General features: G+C 42.0%; 1 protein-coding gene across 7 annotated transcripts in view; it reads right to left on the minus strand.

The window, feature by feature from the left end:
- The window catches only part of LOC135097467 (uncharacterized), a 192,307-nt gene that overhangs the window by 36,794 nt on the left and 137,928 nt on the right, over positions 1–17,585 (minus strand). For all 7 annotated transcript variants that reach the window (XM_063999409.1, XM_063999410.1, XM_063999412.1 and 4 more), the window contains one exon: positions 14,949–15,218. In XM_063999409.1, the coding sequence (XP_063855479.1) occupies positions 14,949–15,218 (270 nt within the window). The remainder of the gene's footprint in view (positions 1–14,948; positions 15,219–17,585) is intronic.

A 17,585-nucleotide genomic window follows, 5' to 3' on the forward strand; every position in this document is an offset into this window, starting at 1 on the left:
ATGTCAAGAGCCACGAAAGTGGCTCTTGACAAGGCAAGTCCACGGCTGTGGCCTTGCCTTGGTTCAGGGCCCCACTCCATTCCGTTGAGAGGAGTCTGCTGCCGACTTCCCCTTCCTGAACCCACTCTGCCTGTTGCTCAGTGGGTGATGCCTCTAGAGGTGCTGCGTTACTCTTGAGGCCACAGTTGTCTCCAGCACTTTGCTCAGCACAGGCAACAAGGACACGGATCTATAATTTTTTGCCTCTGAATTTAAGTTTTCTTGTGTAGAGGCAACACAGTACTCCCTTTCTGCATTTCAGACCATGTGGCGGTGTCGAGGCAATGATTTAAGAGTGAAGCGAGGGGGCGCACCAGCTCTGCCGCACACAGGTGTAAGACGCACTGTGCTGTAAAACGTGGGGGTTAATGTCCTGTGGCCCCACTGCTTTTCTCCTCGTTCAAGTTTTCGAGAATAGCTCTCCTCACGTGGTGTCCTAAGCCAGTGTTTCTATAACTTGCACCGAGAGGCAACAAAACACATGAACACCACGCTAGCATGAGCAGTGGAGCAGTGGAGAGCGAACCTCAAGATTAAGCTAAAGGGAGGCCAGGTTAGCTGTAAACAGTGGTGGAGTCTTGTCAAGGACCAGCAGGGTGAGTCGCGGGGCACTTCCGTCCCTGCACTCCACCGGTCAGACGGCAGCATCGTCCACGCTATTCGCTGAAACCTATCAAGGGGTCTGCAGGACAGGGAATTCAACATATTACAATTAATCATGTAATACCTCATCCTTTTTTTTTCTTTTATAATTCATGATTACACAATGTGTCTTAATCGAGATGTCCATTTTTTTCGATTTTTCTCTGGCTAGTTGCGTCTCTCAGAACGTAGCGATGATTCGTACAATATATATTATAATTTTTCCATCACTAAATGCTAAAAAAAAACATAAATAAATAAACAAAATAGAATAAGGAAGCTATAACTTTTGGCAACATTGCTTCCTGGGTGGCATAACATAATGCAATAACTACACAGTAGCGAGCTGACTGGAGCTCAGCCTGAAAGCTGTATTCATTCTCCTGGCGATTGCTGTTGACTGAACTCGTGGCGTGATTGGCTGTGCTTGTTGATCATTTTTTTTTTTTTTTCGCATAAATGTTTTTTTTTTATTTTTATTTTTTTTAAGTTTTCGCATAATATTGTTTAAATTGTTTGCTTACTCGTTTTCATTTGACCACACTATAATAATGACGCTGTGAAATAAATATGTAGGTCTTCTTCGCCATAAAGTTTTTCCTTTCTTTCTTTTTGCAGGCTGATGTTTACCTGTCTGTAAAGAAAATGGACAAATACGTTATTAGACCGTCATCATCAAATTAAGAACTACCAAGCCAACAGAGAGATGACCTAAAATCTGCAGATGATGAGTCAGAGATCACATCCGTTGAGAAGAAGAGGAAGATTAATATTGTTCATGCTAGGGATAAAAAAAAATAGCAAATATGATGATATTTACCTTAATTATGGCTTCGTAATGAGTACAAGTAAAGTGTTCAACAGCCACAGTGCGTCCATTGCTGCAGAGTACTGTCCAATGAGAGCATGAAGTCCTCCAAGTTAATTAAGCACTTCCATGTTCAATACAAGGATAATACAAGATAATTTTTTGAGCGCAAAGCTAGAGTTGCGCAGTGCACAAGTTGGGTTAAAGGCCACTACCACTATGGATAAAAAAAACTGCTTAAGATCTCATATATTGTGGCTCAGAAAATTTGCCAACAGAAAATGCCTCACACAATTGAGAAAAACTTGATGCCTTGTGGTATTGAAATTGTCAGGGAAATAAAAGTGGATGAAAAAGCTAAGGCATTAACCAAAATTCTAATATCAAATAACACTGAAACGCCGCATCTCATCAATGTCTGAAGACGTACTGGAACAATGCACTTGCACGGCTCCGTAACAATGACTGCAATTTAGCTTAATGAATCGACAGATGTGTCCAAAACGTCACATCTACTGGCGTTTCTGCGCTATATATGGGATAATGAGTTATGATAGGAATTTTTGTTTTCCAAAGAGATGAGAACAACAATTTCAGGAATGGATGCGTTTCAAACGCTGGATGATTTTATGAAGGATAATAGTTAGACTAATTGCATCGGAATATGTATTGACTAGCAGGCATAAAGGAGTCGTAAGCAGAATAATAGAAGTTGCTCCCCGTTCCATTGCAACTCTTTTTATTTATTTATTTATTTTTTTTTTTTTTTGCACTCGCTGCAAAAGACTTGGAGCCTGAGCTTCTTGCAGTCATGAACATTGCTGTAGAAATCATGAACTTCGTTAAAGCAAGAACCACAAATTCCATACTCTTTACTGCACTCAGCGAGGAAGTAGGTGCAGACTGTGCATTTCTACTTATGCATACAGAGGTGAGATGGTTGTCCCGCCGGCGGATGCTCACACGTTTATTCAGACTAAGGGAGGAGCTGTGTACATTCCTCTCAGAGAAGAAGCCTGAGCTTTCAGGTTTCTTTAATGATGAGAAATGGCTTCTTCAGCTGAGATGCCTGGCAAACATATTTAGTGAAGTAAATAAGGTGAACAAAGCAAAGCAAGGTGCAAACACAAACAACGTTTCCCAATACCATAAAGATGAAGCTTTCAAAAGAAAACTCATGTTCTGGCGTGTTCATACCTCGTCAGGAATCACTGATATGTTTCAAAATATGCATGTGTTCATTCAAGACAGAAGCATGAGTTTCAATATAATCAAAGCACATGTAATATTGCATCACTTGAAGTTGTTGGAAAATTTTAGCAGCTATTTCCCTGAGCTAACTGAAGACTAGGCTGCTTCTTGCCAGTGGATAAAAAAAAAAAAAAAACTTTAATTGAGAATATTGAGATGAAGCTCCCAGAAACGTCAGAGTCAAAATTATTAGAAATCATTGATGATCATCTGATGATACCACTGAAGACTCGATTCAGTACAGTGCCTCTAGAAATCTTCTGGGCTCAATGTTTTCGTGAGTTCCAGATTTCTCATGGAGCAGCTATGAAAGTGTTGTTAGCTTTCACCACCACCTACCTGTGAAGGGCAAGTTTTTCAGCCATGAAAATAATGGAAACTAAGTAAAGGTCAAGGATAAGGATCGAAGATGACATGCGTGTCAGTTTACAAAAAAAATACCCCCATGCATTGGTAACATCATTGCAAGCAGTCAGCAACAAGTATCACATGAAGTGAAATATAAACATCATTTGGAGAAATAAATAAATAAATAAATAAATAAAAGTAATAATAATTAATCATGAACAAAATTTAATATGGGAATCTTTTTATATAGCTATGTGATTTGCAACTTAAATTGAGTCACTAAGTATGAGTTTACTATTTTGAAAGGCTAATTATTCTGTTTTCTTAGAAGTGAACTTTACTTTATTTTCCATTCCGTAAATATATATTATTTTTTCTATTATTTTTATCACAGTTTTACAATTAAAAGAACCTGATAGTAAAGACCACTTCTTGTAAAAAGGAAATCTTTTATTAACAATTTTTCCATACATATGTAAAATTACTATATCCTATTTAACATAAGAACATAAGAAATAAGGGAAGCTGCAAGAAGCGACCAGGCTTACACGTGGCAGTCCCTGTATGAAACACACCTACCTATTTCCATCTGCTATCCCCATTCATAAACTTGTCTAATCTTCTCTTAAAGCTCTCTAGTGTCCTAGCAATAACTACATGATTACTGAGTCCGTTCCACTCATCTACCACTCTATTTGAGAACCAATTTTTTCCTATCTCCTTCCTAAACCTAAATTTTTCAAGCTTGAACCCGTTATTTCTTGTTCTACCCTGGTTGCTGATCCTAAGAATTTTGCTTACATCTCCCTTGTTATAACCCTTATACCACTTAAAGACTTATTTAATCTCATACCAAAGGGTACCCGGAATATATAAGTGGATATGAGGGGTCCACAAAGATTGAAAGGTTAAGAAATACTGCCCTAAACTGTACTCTGGTAAGGACAACCACATGGTCTGAGGTGCCAGCAAAGTCGAGTGGAAAACACAGTATTGCGTGGGGAGGGAGGTCCGTCACTATTAGGTCCAGGAATGATCCAGACCTGTGCGTGGGGAGAGTGACGTAATTATGCATGTCGTACAATCAGCAGGATGTTAATAGCGTGTCTGATCGTGTGCTAATTGAAGTCGCCAATCACTACCACTCTGTCGCACTGATAGGCTGTCATCAAAATGTTCATGTTTTCTGACAGTCTAGTAATAGCGTTCCCTGTGGTTGAGGCCGATAACAACACAACACACACAACAGATCTTTCCCGTTGCTGTCAGTTATTTTCAAAGGCAAGAGCTCAATTCCCCGGACATGGGCGTGGGAAGCTCTGCCACCTGAGCACTGACAGTCTTTTTATAGTAGAAAACCATGCCCACGCTTTGTGTAGAGCGGTTTTTTCTTACCCAGGGTGAAAACCCTTTAACTCGGGCGTAATTGCTTGGTATCTTGGTATCAAAGAATGTTTTACACACAAACACTATATCTACATTGTTCTTATTGATAACACTGTGAGTTGGCTCCCCAGTGTTCGTGCGAAAGCCCCTCACATTGGCCGACACTATCTTGAATTCACAGTTGTCTGGTTTGTAGTGTCATGTTATTTGCCAAGTTTACCGTGAAAAGGAACACGTTTTCTTAGTGTCCCCCGTGCTCCATTTTCCTCCTGTGCATATCTTTATTCTTAGTTATAAGCTAGTACAAGGTTCATTTACTCATATTATATCATGGTATATTATTCTCTTCACAATTTAAGTTTTGTATATGTATGTATATGTAAGGGAAAAAGATGTATTTGGGGTGAAATGTGTTGAGACGAGGGCCGGTATGTGTCTGCCTCTCATATCGAAGTCAGTAAAATTTCACTACGCATAGAAACCCTGAGGGGGAACAAGGGGTGGCGTTCTCATGGGTGGTGTTGTGATGATTGAGCGGGCATGTGAAAGTATTGGCGATGTGGTGGCATAACCGTGATACCCAGGATCAGGATGATGAGTTTTTTTGTGGTACCAAGAGCTCTTGTTCGTTGAAATTTAGTTGGCGAGTTGTGTCAGTGATATAACGCTGAGGGGTAACATCGGGGTGAGGGGCAGCCATTTTGTGATTGGGGTTGTGGTGGTGTTGTGGTGTTATTGGTGTCTTTGAGGATGGTGTTATGGCGTTATAGGTGCAGTGTGGTGGTGGTGGTGATTTCTTGTGAGGTTTGAGGAGGTGAAATACGGGAAATGTTGTTTGGGGACGCAGTGACGGTGTCTGAGGAAATTCCTGCAGCTGGGAAAGAGATTCCAGTGGCCTTTGAAGGAACAAAAGGGTTTTAATGCTTTGTGGAGTGACAGCAATTTCAAATATTTGTGTGTATAACCTTTGAGCAGCAAGGGAGGAGATATAAGAGCCTGAGTAAAGGGGGACCTATTGTGTTTGAGTGTGGGAATTACCTTGTATTGGTCTAGGGTAAATTTTTTTTTCCCTAATTTTCTTTAATGTGTATTACCTCAGTTTATTTGTAATTATAATTATAATTAATATATTCTATTATATAGAACAATTGTGTTTTCTACCCCAACATTGAGGTGCTTCCTAACGTGCTGTGCCCTGGTAAGAGTTTTGAGAGAGGATTTAATAGCTGACTATTTCGGATAGGTCAGGTAGGTATTCGAGACCTTTAAAAATCCAGACTGATAAAACTTTATAGGATCAGTGTACCGTCCATTTCTTGGAAAGATAATCTGGATTGTGGCACTAGCATCACCTAGTAGCTTTGGGTCGTTGTTCCATACTGGAAGCCATAATGGTGAGGGGCGAGGGGCCAGGAGTGGCGAGAACCTGGTAGCCCTACAGGAGTTACTAGTGGGGTCGGGCCCAGCCTCTGCTGTGAAGCAGGCTGGTGAAGTTGCCAAGCAACGTTTCTCAGCGCGAGTAACGTTTCCTGGCAACTCTGGTTCACTGCCAGCACCTGTTCTTGTTGCCTCTGCCAGCACCTGCTCTTGTTGCCTCTAGTCGGCAGCCCTCACGCGGCAGTTCAAGCCTCTCTCTCTCTCTCTCTCTCTCTCTCTCTCTCTCTCTCTCTCTCTCTCTCTCTCTCTCTCTCTCTCTCTCTCTCTCACGCACACAAACTTTTACTTTGTTTCCATCCCCCACTTTCTCTCTCTCTCTCTCTCTCTCTCTCTCTCTCTCTCTCTCTCTCTCTCTCTCTCTGGTTCAGACCTGCAGGTGTAGCGTCGAAAACGGGACAAATCTGGGAACCAAGGGGATCTGTGCATGCATGGGATACTGCTGCCCTGCCAGATGCTAGACTACGGACCAATGCGCTTGTCATTGTTGGCGTCGGTGAGTTCTCAGTCATTCTCATCATTTGGAGGTTAGGTTAGTTTAGGTTATGTCATACAATCTCTCTCTCTCTCTCTCTCTCTCTCTCTCTCTCTCTCTCTCTCTCTCTCTCTCTCTCTCTCTCTCTCTCTCTCTCTCTCTTATGTAGGAGGAACACTGGCCAAGGGCAACAAAAATCCAATAAATAAAAAAAAAGTCCACTGACATGCCAATCCCAAAAAAGGGTCCAAAGCGGTAGTCAAATATTGAAACTTCCCTCTCGAAGGAATTCATGTCATAGGAAGAGGAAATACAAAAGCAGGCAGGGAATTCCAGAGTTTACCAGAGAAAGGGATGAATGATTGTGAATACTGTTTAACTCTTGCATTAGAGAGGTGGACAGAATAGGGGTGAGAGAAAGAAGAAAATCTTGTGCAGCGAGGCCGCGGAAGGAGGGGAGGCATACAGTTAGCATGAAAATAGCGGTAGAAGACAGTTAGAGATGCAACATTGTGGCGATGAGAGAGATTGGCTGAAGACAGTCAGTTAAAGGAGAGTTGATGAGACGAAAAGCTTTTGATTCCACCCTGTGTAGAAGAGCGGTATGAGAGGAACCCCCCAGACATGTGAAGCATACTCCATACACGGACGGATAAGGCCCTTGTACAGAGTTAGCAGCTGGGGGGGCGGTGATAAAAACTGGCGGAAACGTCTAAGAACGTCTAACTTCATAGAAGCTGTTTTAACTAGAGATGAGATGCAAAGTTTCCAGTTCAGATTATAAGTAAAGGACAGACCGAGGATGTTCAGTGTGGAAGAGAAGGGGGAAGCCGAGTGTCATTGAAGAAGAGGGGATAGTTGTCTGGAAGGTTGTGTCGAGTTGCTAGATGGAGGAATTGAGTTTTTGAGGCATTGAACAATACCAGGTTTGCTTTGCCCCAATCAAAAATTTTTGAAAGATCAGAAGTCAGGCGTTCTGTGGCTTCCTTGCCTGAAATGTTTACTTCCTTAAGGGTTGGACGTCTATGAAAAGACATAGATGGATGGATGATAGATGGAGGAATTGAGTTTTTGAGGCATTGAACAATACCAGGTTTGCTTTGCCCCAATCAAAAATTTTTGAAAGATCAGAAGTCAGGCGTTCTGTGGCTTCCTTGCCTGAAATGTTTACTTCCTTAAGGGTTGGACGTCTATGAAAAGACATGGAGAAGTGCAGGGTGGTATCATCAGCGTAGGAGTGGATAGGACAAGAAGTTTGCTTTAGAAGATCATTAATGAATAATAAGAAGAGAGTGGGTGACAGGACAGTACCCTGAAGAACACCACTGTTAATAGATTTAGGAGAAGAACAGTGACCGTCTCCCACAGCAGCAACAGAACGGTCAGAAAGGAAACTTGAGATGAAGTTACAGGGATAGAAGGATAGAAGCCGTAGGAGGGTAATTTTAAAATCAAAGTTTTGTGCCAGACCCTATCAAAAGCTTTTGATATGTCCAAGGCAACAGCAAAAGTTTCACCAAAATCTCTAGGAGAGGATGACCAAGACTCAGTAAGGAAAGCCAGAAGATCACCAGTAGAGCGGCCTTGATGGAACCCATAATGGCGACCAGATAGAAGGTTGTGCAGTGATAGATGTTTAAGAATCTTCCTGTTAAAGATAGATTAAAAAACTTTAGATAGGTAGGAAATTAAAGCAATAGGACGGTACTTTGAGAGATTAGAACGGTCACTTTTTTTTTGGAACAGGCTGAATGTAGGCAAACTTCCAGCAAGAAGGAGAGATAGATGTTGATAGATGTTGACAGACAGAGATGAAAGAGTTTGACTAGGCAAGGTGCAAGCATGGAGGCATAGTTTCGGAGAACAATAGGAGTGACCCCATCAGATCCATAAGCCTTGCGAGGGTTTAGGGCAGCGAGAGCATGGAAAACATCATTACGAAGGTTCTCTCTCTCTCTCTCTCTCTCTCTCTCTCTCTCTCTCTCTCTCTCTATATATATATATATCCCATTATTCATATAATTTACTACGATGATTGTTGCAAAGCTTAAAGCAGGTTTGCCTAGTGGCTGGAAGGCGGGAGCTCCGGAGTGATGCAGTACGATATCTACTGGTAGCAACATCCCAAGCACGCCCAGATACCTTTTGTTCCCAGATTTGGGTCTAAATGAGATTCTCTCTTTCTCTCTCTCTCTCTCTCTCTCTCTCTCTCTCTCTCTCTCTCTCTCTCTCTCTCTCTCTCTCATGCACATTTTTTTTTCCTTTCCCCCTCTCTCCTCGGGTTATATACGTCTTTATTCATAAACTTATTAAGATGACTGCTGGATAGCATGCGACAAGCTTGTTTGCTTATTCGTGGACTTAATGTAATGGAACGGGCTTTCTACACCACGAAGCACAATCTTCTCTTCTCTATGTCTCTCAGAGGTGGACTGGCTGGGAACTGCATACGCCGTGGAATCTGAAGCAAGGGGCCGCTTTAGCAAAGATTCTCAAAATTGGTCTCAGCCTTCCGCTTATACTTGTACTTATCTCTTAAGCGGTCTTAAAGTTGTACTGACACGAATTCTTAAGCCCCAGTATAACATGGTGAAAGAGCAAAACAGTAAAATCTCTCAGGGTTTACGTCCTTGAACCAGCGTTGCCCCTCCACTCCTATTCAGCGGCGCCTCCTTTTCTGTTCTTCTTCTTTAGTATTTTTTTTTTTTTATGTAGGAAGGACACTGGCCAAGGGCAACAAAAATCCAATAAAAAAAAAAATGCCCACTGAAATCCCAGCCCCACAAAAGGGTCAAAGCAGTGGTCAAGAATTAATGAATAAGTGTCTTGAAACCTCCCTCTTGAAGGAATTCAAGTCATAGGAAGGTGGAAATACATAAGCAGGCAGGGAGTTCCAGAGTTTACCAGAGAAAGGGATGAATGACTGAGAATACTGGTTAACTCTTGCGCTAGAGAGGTAGAGAGAATAGGGGTAAAAGAAAGAAGAAAGTCTTGTGCAGCGAGGCCGCGGGAGGAGGGGAGGCATGCAGTTACCAAGATCAGAAGAGTAGTTAGCATGAAGATAGCGGTAGAAGACAGCTAGAGTTGCAACATTGCGGCGGTGAGAGAGAGGCTGAAGACAGTCAGTTAAAGGAGAGGAATTGATGAGACGAAAAGCTTTTGATTCCACCCTGTCTAGAAGAGCAGTATGAGTGGAAACCCCCTCAGACATGTGAAGCATACCCCATACATGGACTGATAAGGCCCTTGTACAGAGTTAGTAGCTGGGGGGGTAATAAAACTTGGCGGAGACGTCTCAGAACACCTAACTTCATAGAAGCTGATTTAGCTAGAGATGAGATGCGAAGTTTCCAGTTCAGATTATAAGTAAAGGACAGACCGAGGATGTTCAGTGTAGAAGAGGGGGACAGTTGAGTGTCACTGAAGAAGAGGGGATAGTTGTCTGGAAGGTTGTGTCGAGTTGATAGATGGAGGAATTGAGTTTTTGAGGCATTGAACAATACCAAGTTTGCTCTGCCCCAATCAGAAATTTTAGAAAGATCAGAAGTCAAGCGTTCTGTGGCTTCCCTGTGTGAAATGTTTACCTCCTGAAGAGTTGGACGTCTATGAAAAGACGTGGAAAAGTGCAGGGTGGTATCATCAGCGTAGGAGTGGATAGGACAAGAAGATTGGTTTAGAAGATCATTAATGAATAAGAAGAAGAGAGTGGGTAACAGGACAGAACCCTCAGGAACACCACTGTTAGTAGATCTAGGAGAAGAACAGTGACCGTCTACCACAGCAGCAATAGGACAGTCAGAAAGGAAATTTATGATGAAGTTACAGAGAGAAGGATAGAAGCCGTAGGAGGGTAGTTTGGAAATCAAAGTTTTGTGCCAGACTCTATCAAAAGCTTTTGATATGTCCAAAGCAACAGCAAAAGTTTCACCAATATATCTAAAAGAGGATGACCAAGACTCAATAAGGAAAGCCAGAAGATCACCAGTAGAGCGGCCCTGACGGAACCCGTACTGGCGATCAGAAAGAAGGTTGTGAAGTGATAGATGTTTAAGAATCTTCCTGTTGAGGATAGATTCAAAAACTTTAGATAGGCAGGAAATTAAAGGAATAGGATGGGAGTTTCAGGGATTTGGACGGTCACCCTTTTTTGGATCAGGTTGAATGTAGGCAAACTTCCAGCAAGAATGAAAAGTAGATGTTGACAGACAGAGCTGAAAGAGTTTGACTAGGCAAGGTGCAAGCACGGAGGCACAGTTTCGTAGAACAATAGGAGGGACCCCATCAGGTCCATAAGCCTTCCGAGGGTTTAGGCCAGTGAGGGCATGGAAAACATAATTACGAAGAATTTTAGTAGGTTGCATGAAATAGTCAGAGGGTGGAGAAGAGGGAGGAACAAGCCCAGAATCGTCCAAGGTAGAGTTTTTTTGCAAAGGTTTGAGCGAAGAGTTCAGCTTTAGAAATAGATGTGATAGTAGTGGTGCCATCTGGTTGAAATAGAGGAGGGAAAGAAGAAGAAGCAAAGTTATTGGAGATATTTTTGGCTAGATGCCAGAAGTCACGAGGGGAGTTAGATCTTGAAAGGTATTGACACTTTCTTTTAATGAAGGAGTTTTTGGCTAGTTGGAGAACAGACTTGGCATGGTTTCGGGCAGAAATATAAAGTGCATGAGATTCTGGTGATGGAAGGCTTAAGTACCTTTTGTGGGCCACCTCTCTATCATGTATAGCACGAGAACAAGCTGTGTTAAACCAAGGTTTAGAAGGTTTAGGACGAGAAAAAGAGTGAGGAATGTACGCCTTCATGCCAGACACTACCATCTCTGTTATGCGCTCAGTACACAAAGACGGGTCTCTGACACGGAAGCAGTAGTCATTCGAAGGAAAATCAGCAAAATATCTCCTCAGGTCTCCCCCCATCAAGCAGAGGCAAAACGCCAGAGACACCTTTACTTAGAGGGATCCTGAGGAGGGATTGGAGCGATAGGACAAGATGCAGATATGAAATTGTGATCGGAGGAGCCCAACGGAGAAGGAAGGGTGACAGCATAAGCAGAAGGATTAGAGGTCAGGGAAAGGTCAAGAATGTTGGGCGTATCTTCAAGACCGTCAGGAATACGAGTAGGGTGTTGCACCAATTGCTCTAGGTCATGGAGGATAACAAAGTTGTAGGCTAGTTCACCAGGATGGTCAGCGAAGGGAGAGGAAAGCCGAAGCTGGTGGTGAACATTGAAGTCTCCAAGAATGGAGATCTCTGCAAAAGAGAAGAGGGTCAGAATGTGCTCCACTTTGGAAGTTAAGTAGTCAAAGAATTTTTTTATAGTCAGAGGAGTTAGGTGAGAGGTATACAGCACAGATAAATTTAATTTGAGAGTGACTCTGTAGTCGTAACCAGATGGTGGAAAACTCAGAAGATTCAAGAGCGTGGGCACGAGAGCAGGTTAAGTCATTGCGCACATAAACGCAGCATCCAGCTTTGGATCGAAAGTGAGGATAGAGAAAGTAGGAGAGAACAGAAAAGGGGCTACTGTCAGTTGCCTCAGACACCTGAGTTTCATTGAGGAAAAGAATATGAGGTTTAAAAGAGGAAAGGTGGTGTTCTACAGATTGAAAATTAGATCTTAGACCGCGAATGTTGCATAAGTTAATGAACAAAAAGTTGAGGGGGTTGTCAAGACACTTAGGGTCGTCGACAGAAAGGCAGTCCTACCTGGGGACATTTATGGTCTCCTCCCCAGATGGGGACACCGAGGCTGGTGTAGGAGTCGCCATGATGATTTTAATTTTTTTTGAGTGAAGGGTGTGTGTGTGTTTAGGTGCTTGTAGTTTTGTGTGGAGGAAGAGAGTTGTCTTTAGAGGCCTGGCTGTGACTGCCCCTTTGTGTTGTGAGACACAAAGGGAAACGTTCAGTGAGGTCACAGCTGGGTTTAATGATAAGTTCACAGCACCGCTTGAACAGTGCTTTAGACCTCACTGGGAGTAATTATTGTTTCGGCAGGTGTCTAGTACCTCCTCCTGTACGCTTCAAGTCCGCTGAGATCTTAGTTTTTATCTTTTTTTTATTTTAATTAATTAATTATTTAGTTAATTAATTTATTTAAAATATATATTTCGATTATATCAGAGGGTGAGCCTCCTCTTAGACGCCCCACGCCGTTGCATCATAGCCTGGCGCACGCGCCGACACACGTGGTATGACTCAGAGCTAATACGCATGTAAAACTCGCGTTAGATTTTTTTTTTCCTGTAAAATTTGTCACTTGTCATCACGAGACAAGTGGCTCGCCGCTCTGCCGCATCTGGCGCGTCAGGCTTCATCCAGATATAGACTGTTGGGGGAGATTTTTCTATGCACTATAGGAAAAAAAAAACCATATTTTACAAATGACGTCCGAGAGAAATACAATTCAAAAGCGATTTCCCAACATCAAGAAGGCTCACGTAGCAGGATAGAGGCCAAGACCCTGAAAACAGTAATGAAAGCAACCCAGAGGCTTCTTCCTTTTAAGAGTGTCGTAGAATTGTACAGAGATCTTGGCAATCCAAGTCTTCTCAAAAGATACTTGAAAGGAGCTACCCAGAACCAAAATGAATCTTTACGTTCAAAAGTATGGATCAGATGCCAGAAAGTCAAGATTCATTGCCTCTCTATCGTTAGTATCATGGTGCAACACACAGCACTTGAACTTAACTTTGGATATACTAGTGGAAACACCATCATGTATCTCCTTGTTACTTGCAAGAATCTCTGCAGTAGCTGGATCAGGAAAGAGCCAAGCATGCAGTAAACAAGATGAACAAAAAAACAAACAAAAAAGAAGGATGAGGCACACTAACCTGGAAAGTTCTCGGCAGGTGGCGCTTTATCACACCATCACCATAGAGTGATTATTTATTATCATTTTTTTCTTTTTTTAAATGGACCAGATTTTTCTTTCTTTCTTTCTTTTTTCTTTCGCAGTTATGTTTTCTATGCCCTCGCTGGCCTTAAACTCGGATGGCTTATAGATCAGATGGGGTCCCTCCTATACTTCTCTGAAACTATGCCTATGTGCTTGAACCTTACTTATTCAAACTCTTCCAACTCAGTCTATCAACTTCTATCTACCTTTCCTTCTTGCTTAAAGTTTTCCTACATTCAACCTGTTCCTAATAAGGATGACCGTCCTAATCCCCCAAAGATCGTCCTATTGCTTTAACTTCCTGCTTCTCGAAAGTATTTGAATTTATCCTCAACAGGAAAATTCCTATCTTATATATCTTTTTGTTAGTACTGGTTACGACGAGGCCGCTTTACTGGTGATCTGGCTCTCCTTACTGAGTCTTGGTCATCCTCTTTTAGGGATTGTGTTGAAACTTTCGCTATTGCCTTAGACATATCAAAAGTTTTTGCTAAAGTCTGGCACAAAGCTTTGATTTCCAAACTATTTTCTTGTGGCTTGTATCTTTTTCTCTGTAATTGCATCTCATATTTCCTTTCTGACCATTCTATTGCTGTCGTGGTAGAAGGTCACTGTTCTTCTCATAAGTCAATTAACAGTGGTGTTCTTCAGGGCTCTTTCCTGTCACCAACTCTCTTTCTATTATTCATTAATGATCTAAGCTGAACTTCTTGTCCTTGTCTTTATGGTATCGTCAAGGCAAACTTTTTTTTTTTTTAATGCCTCAGAACTTCAATTCCTATATCTATAAACTTGACACAACCTTCCATATAACTTGCCCCTCTTCTTCAATGACATTTAATTGTTCCCCTCTTCTACAACGAACATTTTTGGTCTGTCCTTTTACAATCGAAACTGGAAACTCGACATGTCATTTCTAGTTAAAACAACTTCTATTAAGTTATGCGTTCAAAGTCGTCTCCGCCAGTTTATTTATTTATTTATTTTTAATTTATTTTTTTTACTCCACCAATTTTCAACTCTGTACAGAGACCTTAACCGTTCATGTAAGGAGTATGCTTCCGTTTCGTTTATATCACTCTTTTAGACAGAGTGGAATTAAAAGCTTTTCCTCTCATCAACTACTTGCCTCTAACTAACTACTTTCAGCTTACTTCACCGCAATGTTGGATCTTGCTATCTTCTACCACTTTTTTCATGCTAACTACTCTTCTGATCTTGCTAACTGCATGCCTCCCTTCCTCCCGCGGCCTCGCTGCACAAAACTTTCTTCTTTCTCTTACCCTATTCTGTCCACCTCTCTAATGCAAGATTTAACCTATATTCTCAGCAGGCTGCCTCCTCCAGTGCACCTAGGACACAGGTTTTACGTAGCTCCTCCAAGAATACAAAAAAATACATTTTTCCAGATTATTCCAGAATATTAGGTTTAGGCTTTTACTGAAAAAAAAAAAAAAAATTGAAGATATTGAATTCTGAGATCTACTTGATTACTCAATATTCAAAAATAGAATAACCTTACGTGAAATTATTATATTCTGTTTAATGTTCTCTAATGTCGGAAGAAAAAACAAAGAAACTACAGCTAAGACGAACGTAGTGCAGATGTTCCTTCTCATCTCTACACCGTAGCAGTGTTAGGATAGAGGCAAGGGAGAGTACTCACGGTAGTGAGGGTGGCCAGCACCGTAGTGGTTACACTGGGACTCTGCCAAGCCTCCTGCAGCAGGCTAGCAGACAATGATGCTCCCCTCGCCAGCAGCAGGCTGACGGTGCGGGCACGGTCATTGGTGACTGCCAGTCTGAGGGCGGAGCGACCACCCAGGGGCTCCATAGGGGCGCCCTTACACAGGAGGCTGGACACCGCTTGCACGTCGTCCCCACGACTGATTGTTGTGAGCAGCTCCTCGTGCAGGTGCTCTGGGGGCGTATCATCCTGCCGAAGGGAAAGGGTGCTAATAATATTGCAGGGACAGATATATAGTATAATACAATAATATGATACTGTTGTCACAGTTCTCATGAAGTTTTGCTTGTCAGCGAGAGCGGTATTCACTGGTAGCTCTAGCGATGTGTTTCAGTGTGTGTATGGAATCTTACATATATATATATATATATATATATATATATATATATATATATATATATATATATATATATATATATATATATATATATATATATATATATATATATATACAAGCAACTGCTGAAACGAAAATTGCTTCCATTGAGATCTAAAACACTGTATCAAGGGATGCTGTGAACTTATCATTAAACCAAGCTGTGACTTCACTGAACGTTTCCCTTTGTGTCTCACAACACAAGGGGCAGTCACGGCCTGCCTTCTAAAGACAACCCTCTTCCTCCATATAAAACTACAAGCACCTAATTACACACACACACACACACACCCTTCACTCAAAAATCCAAAATTATCATGGTGACTCCTACACCAGCCTCGGAGGTCCCATCTGGGGAGGGGATCACAAATGTCCCCAGGTCGGACTGCTCTTCTGATAACGATCCTAAGTGTCTTGACACCCCCCTGAACCTTTTCCATCTGGCTACGACTACAGAGTCACTCTCATACTAAATTTATCAGTGCTGTATACCTCTCACCTAACTCCTCTGACTATAAGAAATTATTTGACTACTTAACTTCCAAAGTGAAGCACATTCTGACTCTCTACCCTTTAGCGGAGATCTCCATTCCTGGAGACTTCAATGTTCACCACCAGCTTTGATTTTCCTCTCCATTCACTGACCGTCTTGGTGAACTAGCCTTCAACTTTGCTATCCTCCACGACCTGGAGCAAATGGTGCAACACCCTACTCATATTCCTGAACATCTTGGAGATACGCTCAACATTCTTCATCTTTTTCTGAGTTCTAATCCTTCTGCTTATGCTGTCACCCTCTCTTTTCCGTTGGGCTCCTCCGACCACGATCTCATATGTGTATCTTGTCCTATCGCTTCAATCCCTCCTCAAGATTCCCTTAAGCGAAGGTGCCTCTGACGTTTTGCCTCTGCTAGTTGGGGTGACCTGAGGAGATATTTTGCTGATTTTCCTTGGAATGACTACTGCTTCTGTGTCAGAGACCCATCTTTGAGTTCTGAGCGCATAAAAGAGGTGATAGTGTCTGGCATGGAAGTGTACATTCCTCACTCTTTTTGTCGATCTAAACCTTCCAAATCTTGATTTAACACACCTTGTTCTTGTACTATACATGATAGAGTGGTGGTCCACAAGAATCTCTTGCACTTTATATTTCTGCCCGGAACCATGCCAAGTCTATTCTCCAACTAGCCAAAAACTCCTTCATTAATAGAAAGTGTCAAAATCTTTCAAGATCTAACTACTCTTGTTACTTCTGGTATCTACCCGAAAACATTTCCAATTACTATACTTCTTCTTTTCCTTCTTTATTTCAACCAGATGGCACTACTGCTATCACATCTCTTTCTAAAGCTGAACTCTTCGCTCAAATCTTTGCAAAAAACTCTACCTTGGACGATTCTGAGCTTGTTCGTCCCTTTCCTCCAACTTCTGGCTACTTTATGCTATCTATTAAAATTTTTCGTAATGATGTATTCCATGCCCTCGCTGGCCTAAACCCTCGGAAGGCTTATGGACCTGATGGGGTCCCTCCTATTGTTCTCCAAAACTGTGCCTTCGTGCTTACACCTTGCATAGTCAAACTCTTTCAACTCTGTCTGTCAATATCTACCTTTCCTTCTTGCTGAAAATTTGCCTCCATTCAGCCTGTTCCTGAAAAGGGTGACCGTTCTAATTCCTCAAACTACCGTCCTATTGCTTTAATTTCCTGCCTATCTAAAGTTTTTGAATCTATCCTCAACAGGAAGATTCTTAAACATCTATCACTTCACAACCTTCTATCTGATCACCAGTATGGGTTCCGTCAAGGCTGCTATACTGGTGATCTTCTGGCTTTCCTTGCTGAGTCTTGGTTATCCTCTTCTAGAGATTTTGGTGAAACTTTTACTGTTGCCTTGGATTTAAAAAAAAAAAAAAATTGATAGAGACCGTTCTATTGCTTCTGTGGTAGACGGTCACTGTTCTCCTAAATATTAACAGTGGTGTTCCTCACGGTTCTGTCCTGTCACCCACTCTCCGAGTGCTTCCATGTCAGAGACCCGTCTTTGTGTGCTGAGCGCATAACAGAGGTGATAGTGTCTGGCATGGAGGCATACATTCCTCACTCTTTTTCTCGTCCTAAACCTTCTAAACCTTGGTTTAACACAGCTTGTTCTCGTGCTATACATGATAGAGAGGTGGCC

This window comes from Scylla paramamosain, unplaced genomic scaffold, assembly GCF_035594125.1.
Source record: "Scylla paramamosain isolate STU-SP2022 unplaced genomic scaffold, ASM3559412v1 Contig21, whole genome shotgun sequence".
In the NCBI taxonomy this organism is placed as follows: domain Eukaryota; kingdom Metazoa; phylum Arthropoda; class Malacostraca; order Decapoda; family Portunidae; genus Scylla; species Scylla paramamosain.